We start from the raw sequence: 13,435 nt of genomic DNA, 5'->3' as shown, positions 1-13,435 counted from the left end.
TAAATGCACGGCTAGCCCCCACAGCCGCTAAACGCACGGCTAGCCCCCACATCCGCTAAACGCACGGCTAACCCCCACAGCCGCTAAACGCACGGCTAGCCCCCACAGCCGCTAAACGCACGGCTAGCCCCCACAGCCGCTAAACGCACGGCTAGCCCCCACAGCCGCTAAACGCACGGCTAGCCCCCACTGCCGCTAAACGCACGGCTAGCCCCCACAGCCGCTAAACGCACTGCTAGCCCCCACAGCCGCTAAACGCACGGCTAGCCCCCACAGCCGCTAAACGCACTGCTAGCCCCCACAGCCGCTAAACGCACGGCTAGCCCCCACAGCCGCTAAACGCACGGCTAGCCCCCACATCCGCTAAACGCACTGCTAGCCCCCACAGCCGGCTGCGGACGGGCGGAATAATGATGAATCGCAAGTCGGCCGGTGGCTCTGTCACATATATTGGCACGTAAGTGAGGGGCGCTCTCCGACATCAGGAGATAATTTGTCTTAATCTCCTAGCCGGGGGAGGCGCCAGGCTGAGGAGAATGGAGATGTTGGGCTTAATCTCAGTAGACTGGAGGACCCTGAACAGGACTGGGTGGGTTATACTGGTGTAGACAGGCGAGGGCTTTCTCGGTCAGAAGCCTGATGTGTATGGACACTCTCTGAAATAAAGGTGCAAAACATTCCTAAAAGGTATACATTTTTGCTGGGGTGGTAGCCAGTACAAGAAAAGTGTACCCCTAGCCAGCAATAAATAATTCATTTGTACATTTATTGCTTGGAAAGCGTACTCGGAGACAAAATTACTGTACTTTCAAGGTACATTTGGGAAATTTTATCCTTGAAGAACAAAGCTGTACATCCATTGTCACTTTAATTCTGAGAGTGTGCTGTATATTGTGCGTACTGCAAAAACCAAAAAATGAGTCAATCTCAACTCGTATTTTACGACATCTAGACTTAAAATCGTATTTCGATTGCTTTTGTGCCAAATATGACAAATATATGGCCAATGAGGTGAGGCAGCCTGACTCATTTCAGAGTGTGCCAGTGGGGTAAAATAAAATGTCACTTGTCAAGCCAACAGTAACATAAAACAAGCTAATATTTTGTACTTAATGAGATTAAAACAAGATTTTAAGTTTCATTACAAATGAAAACACTGAACATGTTAAGAGACATTTTTAGCAGTGTGTGGACTACTTCTTCTTCCAAGCAGCTACCCTGGCTCTACTTTCTAAAGGCTGTTCACACATACGCTGGTGCTCTCATGACTTCTGACTTATGACTCAACAAATGAAACAGCTGGGCCGATTAGCTTATTAATAGCCGAAGTTGGCGTGACATTGTGAAGCAGAGCTGCCGGTTCACCCCTGAGATGGCTGAAGTGCGTGTCTGACTCAGTTCTGTGGGCAGCGCTAGATTATCCATCACCGTCAGGCCCCGTCTCTCCCCTGCCTCTCTGTCGCTCTGAGCTGAACTGTGCTCAGACTGTGGGTGTGCGGAGGTGTGGGCAGTGTTGGGGACGGGGTGTTGTCCCTTATACTGCTTTGACTGCTCTTCTCCTGTTTTAAGCAGAAGCCAGCTCTGGTTAATGATGCGTGTGTGTGTTCACTAAACCAACACGGCTCTGAAGTGAAACAGCATCTTTTTAAATTTGCCCTCTCTGTGATTTTACCTTTACCTCTGTTATTAAATGAGTGAAACGTACTGCAAATAAAATATCTCCGTTTACCCTCCCTCCCTCCTTCATTGCTTCCCTCTTTCCCTCCCCCTCTCTCTCTACCTCTCCATATTTCTCTCTCCCTCTCCTCCCCTTCTCTCTGCCTCCCTGCTCTTTCCTTCTCTGTCTTTCCCCCTCTCTCTGTCCACCTCTCCATTTCCATCTGTCCCCCTCCCCCTCTCTCTCCACCTTTCCATATTCCTCTCTCTCCCTCTCATCCCCCTCTCTCTTTGTTTCCCTCTCACTCTGTCTCCTCCCTCTCTCTCTCCCTTTCTCCACCTCTCCTTCTCCATCTTTCCCCTCTCTCTCTCCATCTCTCCACTTCTATCTTTCTCTCCCTCCCCCTCTTTCCTTACCTCCCTACCCCCTCCCTCTCTCTCTCCCTTTCTCCACCTCTCCTTCTCCATCTTTCCCCTCTCTCTCTCCATCTCTCCACTTCTATCTTTCTCTCCCTCCCCCTCTCTCCTTACCTCCCTACCCACTCCATCTCTCTCTCCCTTTCTCTACCTCTCCTTCTCCATCTCCCCCCTTCCCCCTTTCTCTCCCTCTCCAACCCTCCCCCTCTCCCCCCTCTCTCTCCTTCTCCTCCTCCCTCTCTCCAGCAGAGCTGATGTACACGGTTGAGCTGGCCGGAGGTCTGGGTGTGATCCTGTTGCTGCTGGTGTGCCTGGTCACTCTGTACAAGTGCTACCGGATCGAGCTCATGCTCTTCTACCGGAACCACTTTGGCAGCGATGACGTGGATGGAGGTGAGACCCTCTCAGCTGGGCACTACATTTCCCAGAACCCCCCCTGGCCGACTTCTGCATGACATCCTATGCAGCAGATCTACCGGAAGTCTAATCTGACTGCTGCAGAGCGTAGCTCATAGCTCTCTCCACACTGTATGCTAATGTGTATGCTGCGCTCTATTACAGCGCATGTACACACTGTGATTGTGCGCTCTATTACAGTGCATGTACACACTGTGATTGTGCACTCTATTACAGTGCATGTACACACTGTGATTGTGCACTCTATTACAGTGCATGTACACACTGTGATTGTGCGCTCTTACAGTGCATGTACACACTGTGATTGTGCACTCTATTACAGTGCATGTACACACTGTGATTGTGCGCTCTATTACAGTGCATGTACACACTGTGATTGTGCACTCTATTACAGTGCATGTACACACTGTGATTGTGCGCTCTATTACAGTGCATGTACACACTGTGATTGTGCGCTCTTACAGTGCATGTACACACTGTGATTGTGCGCTCTTACAGTGCATGTACACACTGTGATTGTGTGCTCTATTACAGTGCATGTACACACTGTGATTGTGCACTCTATTACAGTGCATGTACACACTGTGATTGTGCACTCTATTACAGTGCATGTACACACTGTGATTGTGCGCTCTTACAGTGCATGTACACACTGTGATTGTGCACTCTATTACAGTGCATGTACACACTGTGATTGTGCGCTCTATTACAGTGCATGTACACACTGTGATTGTGCACTCTATTACAGTGCATGTACACACTGTGATTGTGCGCTCTATTACAGTGCATGTACACACTGTGATTGTGCGCTCTTACAGTGCATGTACACACTGTGATTGTGCGCTCTTACAGTGCATGTACACACTGTGATTGTGTGCTCTATTACAGTGCATGTACACACTGTGATTGTGCACTCTATTACAGTGCATGTACACAATGTGATTTTGGGAAAAGTGGGTATGTCCTTTATTTTGTGGGGAGAAATGTCTCCTGAACATTTTAATGAAACCTGTGGTTAGCAATGAGCTGTAATCTGTCCAGGTGCTTTCCTCCCTGTACAATGAAGAAAATGTGGTTTGAACTCCAGGTGGGTTAAAAAGACAGGCGGTGTTTGTTTTGTCGGTGTGCTTGTTCGGTTGAGCGTGGCATATTAAGCAGGCTGCATCTTTAAACTTGTTTTCTCCAGATTTGAATTGTGAATGCTAAAAGAAAACAGGCCGGCCTGTTTCTCAGAGTCCCGGGAAAATCAATCGACCCAAAGCGAGCATCTGTCTCTGCTCTTTTCCTGCCAATAAATAGCTTCGGAAAGAGGCCCGGAAATGTATTCGGAGAAAGAGATTGCTTTGGGAGCGTCGGGAGAGTGTGACTGGGAAGATGTCATTGGTGGTGAAGGGTTTCCTGCTGCGATTCAGGCCCTGGAGTTTGCGGGAGGATGTGGTGCGGGGGCGAGGGACGTCGTGACGGCTGATAAATCGCACATTTCCACGAAAGTGATTACTGGTGCTTTAAGAGGCCGAGGCGGGGGGCACTGTTAGAGCAGACAGGTGCGGTGAGCGATCCAGGTGTGTGTGTGTGTGTGCGTGTGTGCGTGTGTGCGTGTGTGCGCGTGTGGGGGTTCCATTCTTTCCTGGTTTCAATAAGCCACAGAGTGTAACCCGCCCCCCACCCCACCACCACCACCCTCATTTAGATTTGGAGATGATCCCACGGCAACACCGTCCCCGTAAAACAGCTGCTCTCTCATTGGCTGAGAGGACCCAGTCGGCTCATCATCACAATCGCATTAAATATTAATATCTTTTTTCTCTTTGAAATCCATTTCGGTCTAAAATTAGTCCAATTAAAACAACCACCCCCCCCCCCCCCCACCTCTCCGACACCCAGTCAGGTCTCCTCTCATGTTGGCGAACAAGTACAAGAGCTGCTGGAGTCAGATTAAGAACTAAATTCCTCTTTTTCTCAGTTTCCCAAAATCCACAATTCACCCATCTAATTACTTTTTGTTGTCGCTTGACAATTTTTGTTTTGTGTTTTTTTTAATGAGTACAATCTGTACTTTATAATCAGCTTATACAATGTTAGGGTACGGTTCCAGGTTTGATTTGCTTTTGTTCTTCCATTGGCAGTTTTGTAAAATCGCAGAGATATTTCACAAAGGATTACAAATGATATTTGGAGGTGTTTTATTCCATTAAATGTGATTCATACTGATCTAATACACCTGAAACCTGACTTATTAATACACTACGAATGAAGCATGTTTTGATGAAAGGAACATCCAGAATATGAGAGTCCTATGCTTTTCACACACTTTCGGAATCAATACAAACAAAGTTTTATTAAGAAAGTGAATTTAACAACCGTTACCGCCATGCACAGCCTTTCACTTTGCCTGCCGTAAGCATACTGAACACATTGCTGACTCTCTGCTCTGTAAATAAAAATATGGAAAGTCTGAATATTGATTCTACAGGGTACCAGGGTGGACCGTGAATTCCAAACTCATGCAGAACCCCTGGGACCCAGAAATGGCTGGGATGCTGGAATCGATTCAACCCCTCACTCGCTCTCTATCTCGCCCACACCTCTCCTTGCCCACATTCCGATCCTCTGATTCATCTCACACAGAAAGTTTCAGCCTGCCCACATCTGCTGTTAAATAATCAGACAATCTCGGGCTAAAGAGATGAAGAAGAAAAGGATGGTGTTGAGATTTCCTGAGGTCCGTTCCGTCTACTTGGTTTGACCCGACGAGCTGCAGTTTCCGCAGACCGACAGATGCCTGAAGTTTTGTTGGTGAACCGAAAGAACCCCAGATAACGTCAATGCATTGTGGGTCTTTCTGTTCCGGAAGAGTGTTAGCGGGTAACTTCAGAGCCATGCTAATGAGGGAAGTCATGGTTGAATTGTGCTCAACTGCAGCTGTGTGGAACTCGAGGTAATGAGGTATGGGAAAACTCTGGACTTGCAGTACCTTTGCGGTATCTCTCTGGCGGTTTGTGAACTAACCGTTCTAACCCTGGATGTGATATTCCTTTTCATACGGCAAAGCTTCGCCCTGCTCCATCTACAGGTCCAGTCTCAACTTCAACCTCCCACATTTTCCTTTAGTCTTACTGTCTCAGGGCCAAAATGGCATTGCAACAAAATGGTTTTGTTTAAACATTCATGGGGTAAGCTGTCCACTCGTTCCATATTAGCTGGGATTTCCAACCAGAACGGGTCAGAGGTCCTGTACAGGACCCCCTTGTTCTATTTCAAGGTTTTACTCGTGAGTAGTGGCTTACTCTTACATGCTGGGAAAGCAAACCTCTGGGTGGCGCTCTTATGAATGACCAAATCTGCTACATTTTTACCATGTGCCTGAATTTAGCAAAAGGGCACAAATGGAAATTGGCAAAGGAGAAATTGTGTCCAGATATTAGGAAGTATTTTTTCACACAGCGAGTTGTCAATGTGTGGAATAGCTTGCCAGTACATGTTGTGGAGGCAGAAACACTGGGGGTTTTCAAGACCAGGCTTGGTACGCTGCTAGATACAATTTAGTTTTTAGGAAAACTAGGCAGTAGGTACACTTAGGGGTCGGAAAAGGTTGAGCATTGCTGGGCTGAATGGCCTGTTCTCGCCATAACCTTATGTTAAATGTAAGCTTCCCCTCCACCCGAGCTGTGTCCCATATTCAAAGAAGGGAATTCTGCCCTGGTCCTTGCTTCCTTCCCCAGGTTGTGATAGCCCTCTGTCCCAATATCAGTTCCCTTTCTTGGAACACGGAGGCCTCAGCTGTCTCCCCCCAAACCAGGTGAAAGAGTGGAGCGTCAAAAGATGTGACCTCCCCCTGCGGTCTGCCCCGGCCCTGTTAGTGAGGCTGCAGGGAAGCAGGCGGAGAGACTCCTGACCCAACGCCACACGGGAGAGCAGCACAGACCTGGTTCACTGCGCCCAAACTGCTCACCTCCATCTTAAATGGGCCATTTGAGCCATAATGGTGAGACAGCAGGAGATCAGGAGGAAGACTGAGGCCTTTTCTTGGTGTGAGTTTGGAGGAAAACCTTTACAGGTGCCATTGTGGGCTCCCACGCAAGGAGCAATCAAGGGGACATCATGCTGATTACTGCCTCTGACATTGTCTATTCATTTTAGCCATATCTGCAGTGAATTGCAGTGCAGAGTTAATTTCCCCGGTGGGACTAATGGCCTTCAGACATATATAATCTACACAGGATTTCAATCTCATCCTTCCCACCTATGAATGGTAGTTTTTGTTTCCCTAAACTCTTTCCCTCTTAAAGGAGTAACATGGTGGTTGAATGTGACACTTGTCAGTTGCCACTTGCCAGGCAACAATAAAAACAAATATGCATTTTTTATTTATTTTAAATTCAGTAATTTAAATGTATTTTAGAACTTCTATTTAAGCCTAAATTTCCCACTTTAAAAGTTCACCCAAACGGTCTGGGCGTGGTGATGAGAACTGTCAATGAGCTATGACGTGCCCCCACTTTCCTGTAGGCCAACAGCACAGACTGTGGGTTATGGGGGGGGGGGGGGGGGGGGGGGAGAATATTTAAATAAATTTAAAACGCTTACTGCTCCAAAACTAAAGAACGGACATGTTTAATACTTTCATAATGTTTCTTCAATACCCGTCTTTAAACCTAGAAAGTGTGACCAACCACCACGTTACTCCTTTAGGGTCACACTGTCAGAAATAGCTGCTTGCACCATGAATAATATATGTCCCATATTCATATTCCAGGATTTTGTTGATCACCCTGATCAACTAACTCACTTGTTTTCTATCATTTTGCAACAAGGCAAAAGATTGCTTGAGACGAGATGATATTTTAATTGATTAGATTATAGACTTGCCAACTGCTGAAAGTTTGGACTCGTTATGAATGAAAGTAAACCTATTGTGGAACGGAGAAGGGGCTCCTTGGACTGAACCCCTGTGCAGAACATGTAAATGGTAATTTCCCTGCAGTTAAAGTCCTGGAGAGTACCACTCCGCCGATTGAGATAAGGGAGAGAGTGTCCTGTCCTCTCGGGTCCTGAACACACTCGTCCCCGTGTTTGATCTGCACTTCACTGTAAGTCGCTCTGGATAAGAGCGTCTGCTAAATGCCTGTAATGTAATGTGATGTAAGGTAATGAGTGAAGTTGTGATGTCTCCCGCACAGAAAACAAGGACTATGACGCGTACCTGTCCTACACCAAAGTGGACCCGGACCAGTGGAGCCAGGAGACACGGGAAGAGGAGCGCTTTGCCCTGGAGATCCTGCCAGATGTCCTGGAAAAGCATTATGGGTATAAACTCTTCATTCCAGACAGAGATTTGATCCCGACAGGAAGTAAGTACTCTGTGGGGTTTGTGGCGTTTGTGGTCGTCGCCGTTGTCTGTTGTGTGGTTTTGTCACCCCTGTGAGTCCCCGTGCCTCAGAAACGCACATCATTCCATGAAAGCACAGGTCCTGTGTTCCTCTTCATAAATCTGTGCTTTTGCACCCAAAGGGCCAGCACTGAGCCATAAAGGTGGACAGGTTGGATTCGGGCAATGAGGTACAGAGTCAATACCATTGTCGCTTGGGCTGTCTTATTTGTCAAAGGAATGCGCCTCCAAATGTAGTCTAATTATTCCCAGGAGACACAGGGTTTTCTGTAAACATATGAACCATCGCCAAACGAGCAATATATTAGTCGGTTGTTATGGCGACCGCAACTCCCAGCTGATGTGACTGCAAAGAGAAATAATTTATCAGTCCTCGTATTTCTCCTCTATGTCGTCCCTCTTACCTGCGGGACGGAGACACGGAAAGTTTTTAGCAGGTGTGCTTTAAGTAATGCTAACCTTTCCATCATCTCTGAGGCAGCGCCTCAGAAGGGCCACACGCTCCCCGGGAGCGTCTTTATGAGCCTCTGCGCCCCCGCCGGCTAAATTAGAGAGCGGAGTTTATGCATCACACTGTTTCTGTTCATGTCACAGTCATATATTTTATTTAAGGCGCTCAGACTGTTTGCGTAGCCGTCCTGCGTCAGCGGGGCATTAGGGAGCTCGTGATGTTCACGCTAGGCAGGGGGCCGCACTCTTGCTCGTTGGTGGAGGGCAGCCGGCTTCCTTTTGTTTACAAAGTGCGGAGGCCGGTCAGTCAGGTGCCCGGTGACCGTCTGCCACAGCTGCATCAGCTGCGCAGCTGTCTGTCACTGAGGTGGCTAAAGGGAATGCAGTGGTCATCCATCCAGTTTGAATTAGAATTTAAATCAGTGGATGGAGCCGTTTCATTATCATTTACCCAGCTAGTCCTTTCATATGAAGCAGCTAGTCCTTTCATATGAATTTTTCAGGTTCATTTACCCAGTAAGCCATTTGTTTCTTACCTAGCCATTTATGGTGGTAAGCTGGTATATTAAGTTGCCCAGCAAACCATTTCAGTTACCTAGCTAGCCATTCATGTGTAACTTACCCAGCTAATCATTTCAGTTTAAGTTACCCAGCTAACCATTTCAGTTACCTAGCAAGCCATTTCAGTTTAAGTTTGGCAGCTAACCATTTAAGTTGCATTTATCCAGCTAGACATTTAAGTTGGTCATTTCAATATCATTCACTTGAACAGGGACTGAGTAAAAAACAAGATTAATGCAAACACAGAGCCTAATATTGTTTATACATTATTAACGGAAATGTTTAATGTTAACTTGACGTCTCCAGCATGCAGCGCACCGTTTCTGACTCGATGCGGAACGTTCCACAGAGAAACCTCTCACACACGATGAACGCGGCTCTGGCTGCGTGTTTGAGCGTTTTTATAGACGCTCCTACGATTTCCCATGGAAACTGAATTTGGTTCAGTTGACAGAAGTGAAAAGGCGTTTATGTGCCGCAGAGCTCTGAAAAGCCAATGCCGCAGTTCGCCCGCGCAAGGTGGTCTCTGTTAAATATAGAGCACCTTGTAAATATGAACAATGCACCAAGGATGAGTGTGAGGCGATGTGATCATTACTGACAGGCTGGCCGGGCTGATTGATGTAGAAAGGTAAATGGGTTCGGTGGCATTTATAGAGTGCGATCGCAAACTAGATAGGATGTTTAAAAATAATTTTCTATTTGATGCAGTTTGATTTGGACACCAGCCAGCCCAAGTAAATATACATTTGGAAAAGGACATAATGGTGTGTCACCACACCTTGTAATTTATTATTGTAAAATAAATAGGTGCTGTGTCTCCCTTGGGGTGGGGTGGGGTGGGGGGGGTCTCTGGTGCTGAACCCACCTGTCCTATAGCATCGCCTCCTCTCCGATCAGCGACTGTGTGTTTCTCCCTCTGTCCATCCCCCCGTCATCCCCCTGTTCTACGTGATGTACATCCGTCCGAGCCTAAATGTGCAGCGTTGTGTTTACTGAGCTTGTGTGTCCTGGGGACTGTCTGTAATACGGGACCGGGGGCCGAAGCTGTGTGTCCGTTCTGTGCCGCAACTAATTATGAACTTAGACGGGGAACTCTCAATCCGAACACTGCTCTAATCCGCAATCAATCTGTATTACGGGATGCCCAATTAGCTTTTACAATAGAAAACGCTCACTTCGCGATGCCAGTCCAGGCACGCACTCAGCTGGAAACGGCAGATAATGCAATTGATTCAGTTCATGTTATGGATGCACAGAACCGCACGCATTGATCAACGCGGCGTTTTGCGCGCACAATGCTGGTGAGATTTCTGAATGCGGAAATGCTCGAAATGTCAATTAAGGGTTTACAAGGCACTTAATGCAGTGTAATAAGACAGCATAAAAGGCACACGGACCTGCATAAATCTGTCCCTCCGAGTCCCGTATTAAGCTGGAATAAACTGTCAGCCGTAAAAAGGAGGGGGAAAAAAGAGTGAGAGAGAGTTTATGCCAGCCCCGTGTGAAGTCCCCTTGCTATGTCTTTTGATGCTTTTCTGCGGTCTTCTGGTCATAGTTTGAATGTTGAAATATTTATGTTTAGGTTTCACCAATGATCATTTCCAGGATGATACAAGACTGCTTAGAGGTACAGAACCTTCTTTTAGCTTCTCGTGTGTGCTCCTTCCATAGTCGGGGTGGGGACAGACCTGCTGCATGACCTCCTCACTGTGGGCCGCTAGCTAGCTAACGACGCTACGGGCACCGACACGTCTGCGTGAAGAGGCGCGGTTGCCCTGGTTCATGACGAGCTTCATTATGACCAAGTCTCTCTGTGAGCCAAGGGGATGAGGGAGAGGGAGGGAGAGAGAGGGAGAGGGAAGGAGTGGGAGAGAGTGAGAGAGAGGGAGAAGGAGAGAGAGATGGAGAGAGGGGGAAGGAGAGAAAGATAGGGAGAGAGATGGAGAGAGGGTAAAGGAGAGAGGGAGAAGGAGAGAGAGATGTAGAGAGGGGGAAGGAGAGAAAGATAGGGAGAGAGATGGAGAGAGGGTAAAGGAGAGAGGGGGAAGGAGAGAGAGATAGGGAGAGAGATGGGGAGAGAGGGGGAAGGAGAGAGAGACAGGGAGTGATGGAAAGAGAGAGATAGAGAGGGATTGAGAGAGAGAAGGGGGGCAATGAAGGAAAGTTCCAGAAATAGAGGGGAAGAACAAAGTGAGTCAGAGTTGAAGGTAAGCGAGAGAGAGGTGAGACCCTCTTCTGAAGCACTGTTTGACTGAGGCAGGGCCCAGTCGAGCCTCCTAATCCTGCAGAGCGCCTCTGTCCCGTTCTGCTCCCCCCCCACCCCCCACCCTCCAGCAATGCTTACATCAGCTTAGCCCCAGAGCCTCAGACCCATTCTCCTGTTCCCTTTTAAACACCCCAGCTTAATACCTCTGCAAAGCTCACAAGAACACGACTTCCTAATCGTTGCCTTGGGTTACAGTTAGGATATTTTGGGATTTAATTGCAAGGGCCTAACCCCCCTCTCCCCGCCCATTACCACCCACCCCTCCCGCCACACTTTCTTGAGTGAGACTGTTGAGGAACATAATCAGAAAAATCCTAAATCCATCATTCAGTCTTGTGCTTCTCCGTCTCGTTTGTGTTCCCCGTTGTGTGTGTGTTTCCAACAAGTGTGTGTCCTGAGGTGAGCTGCTGACATGTCATGTAGGATAATGACGGGTTCTCATGATTAAGTAGTCTGGGTTAATATGATGACTTATGCTATGCTAGCTGGAATGTACTGGTGTTTTATTGGCTGCCAGAGATGACATGGGAAATAACAGCAGGACCATTTGCCTGTATCTCAGGAGAAGCTCACAGATCCTTAGCTAGAACATTTTTAGGGTGAATCGAGACTCACTACACAAGTATAATGTATTCTGATAGAGAATCAAGCGCATCTGTTGTTCAGACGTTTAACTTAACCCTGTGCGATGCGTTCAACGGCAAGTCACGAACGGCGTTACAGCGAGGAAAACAGACTCTGTTTCTCCGCCTCTCTCCCCAGCGTACATCGAGGACGTGGCGCGCTGCGTGGACCAGAGCAAGCGGCTGATCATCGTCATGACGCCCAACTACGTGGTGCGGCGGGGCTGGAGCATCTTCGAGCTGGAGACGCGCCTGCGCAACATGCTGAGCACGGGCGAGATCAAGGTGATCCTCATCGAGTGCGCGGAGCTGCGCGGCATCATGAACTACCAGGAGGTGGAGGCGCTCAAGCACACCATCAAGACTCTGACCGTCATCAAGTGGCACGGCCCCACCAGCAGCAAGCTCAGCTCCAAGTTCTGGAAGAGGCTGCGCTACGAGATGCCGTTCCGCCCCGCCGAGCCGGCGGCCGCGCGGGAGCCGGTGCTGGACGCCAGCGAGCAGGGGCCCTTCGGCGAGCTGCAGACCGTCTCCGCCATCTCCATGGCAGCCGCCACCTCCACCGCCATGGCGACGGCCCACCCGGAGCTGCGCTCCACCTTCCACAACACCTACCACACCCAGATGCGGCAGAAACACTACTACCGCAGCTACGAGTACGACGTCCCGGCCGGGGGCACCCTGCCCCCGCTCTCGTCGCTGGGCAACCAGCACACCTACTGCAACATCCCCATGACTCTGCTCAACGGCCAGCGGCCTCAGGCCAAGTCGCCGCGGGAACAGAGCCTGGAGGAGGCCCACGCCAACAACGCCATGCTCCCGCTGTTGCCACGGGAGACCAGCATCTCCAGCGTCATCTGGTGATGGCGACGGGGGGGCGGGGGCGGGGAATGGAGGAGCGGGGGAGGGACAGGGCGGGGGCAGGCGGGCGGGCGGGGGGGTGGGGGGGGTGGTTCGCGTTCGGGGAGGACCGTCGCGGAGGTTCGGAGGTTTTCGGACCCCCGCCGACTGCTGCTGCTGAACTCGACCCCGGAAATCCACAGGGAAAAAAAAACTACAAAACAGGAATTTAAACTTTAAAAAATGAAAAATAAAAACAACAAAAAACGGACAGCTGGTATTAAAAGGACTGGAGAAACAAATTACACCCTTTTGAGACACGCACACACACACCTGCGTGTGGAAACGCACACACATATACACACACCCACGTGTGGAAATGCACACACATATACACACACACACACCCACGTGTGGAAACGTACACACATATACACACACACACCCACGTGTGGAAACGCACACACATATACACACACACACCTGCGTGTGGAAACGCACACACATATACACACACCCACGTGTGGAAATGCACACACATATACACACACACACCCGCATGTGGAAACGCACACACAAATACACACACGTGTGTAAACGTACACATATACTTGTATGTGCGAAGGCACATACATATATACACTCCCGCATGTGCAGAGGCACACACACACCCACATGTGCAAACTCACACACATACATACACACATACCCACACACATAAACACACACACCCACGTGTGGTAACGCACACACATATACACACACACACGCATATGCAAAGGCACGCACATACACATACACACACGCACGTGG

At 48.8% G+C, this 13,435-nt stretch overlaps 1 protein-coding gene across 4 annotated transcripts in view; it reads left to right on the top strand.

Annotated features, from left to right (window-relative positions):
• LOC133116730 (interleukin-1 receptor accessory protein-like 1) overlaps nucleotides 1-12,646 on the top strand; it is a 343,914-nt gene extending 331,268 nt beyond the window's left edge. For 2 of the 4 annotated variants that reach the window (XM_061226629.1, XM_061226632.1), the window contains 4 exons: nucleotides 2,320-2,466; nucleotides 7,671-7,841; nucleotides 10,476-10,520; nucleotides 11,922-12,646. In XM_061226629.1, coding sequence (XP_061082613.1) covers nucleotides 2,320-2,466; nucleotides 7,671-7,841; nucleotides 10,476-10,520; nucleotides 11,922-12,646 — 1,088 coding nt within the window. The remainder of the gene's footprint in view (nucleotides 1-2,319; nucleotides 2,467-7,670; nucleotides 7,842-10,475; nucleotides 10,521-11,921) is intronic. The other 2 variants (XM_061226631.1, XM_061226630.1) reach the window with 2 other exon arrangements.
• Nucleotides 12,647-13,435: the final 789 nt, after the last annotated feature.

Source organism: Conger conger, chromosome 17 (genome assembly GCF_963514075.1).
Source record: "Conger conger chromosome 17, fConCon1.1, whole genome shotgun sequence".
In the NCBI taxonomy this organism is placed as follows: Eukaryota; Metazoa; Chordata; class Actinopteri; order Anguilliformes; family Congridae; genus Conger; species Conger conger.
Note: the sequence above shows the minus strand (reverse complement) of the source record. Positions and strands in the feature narration are given on the sequence as shown.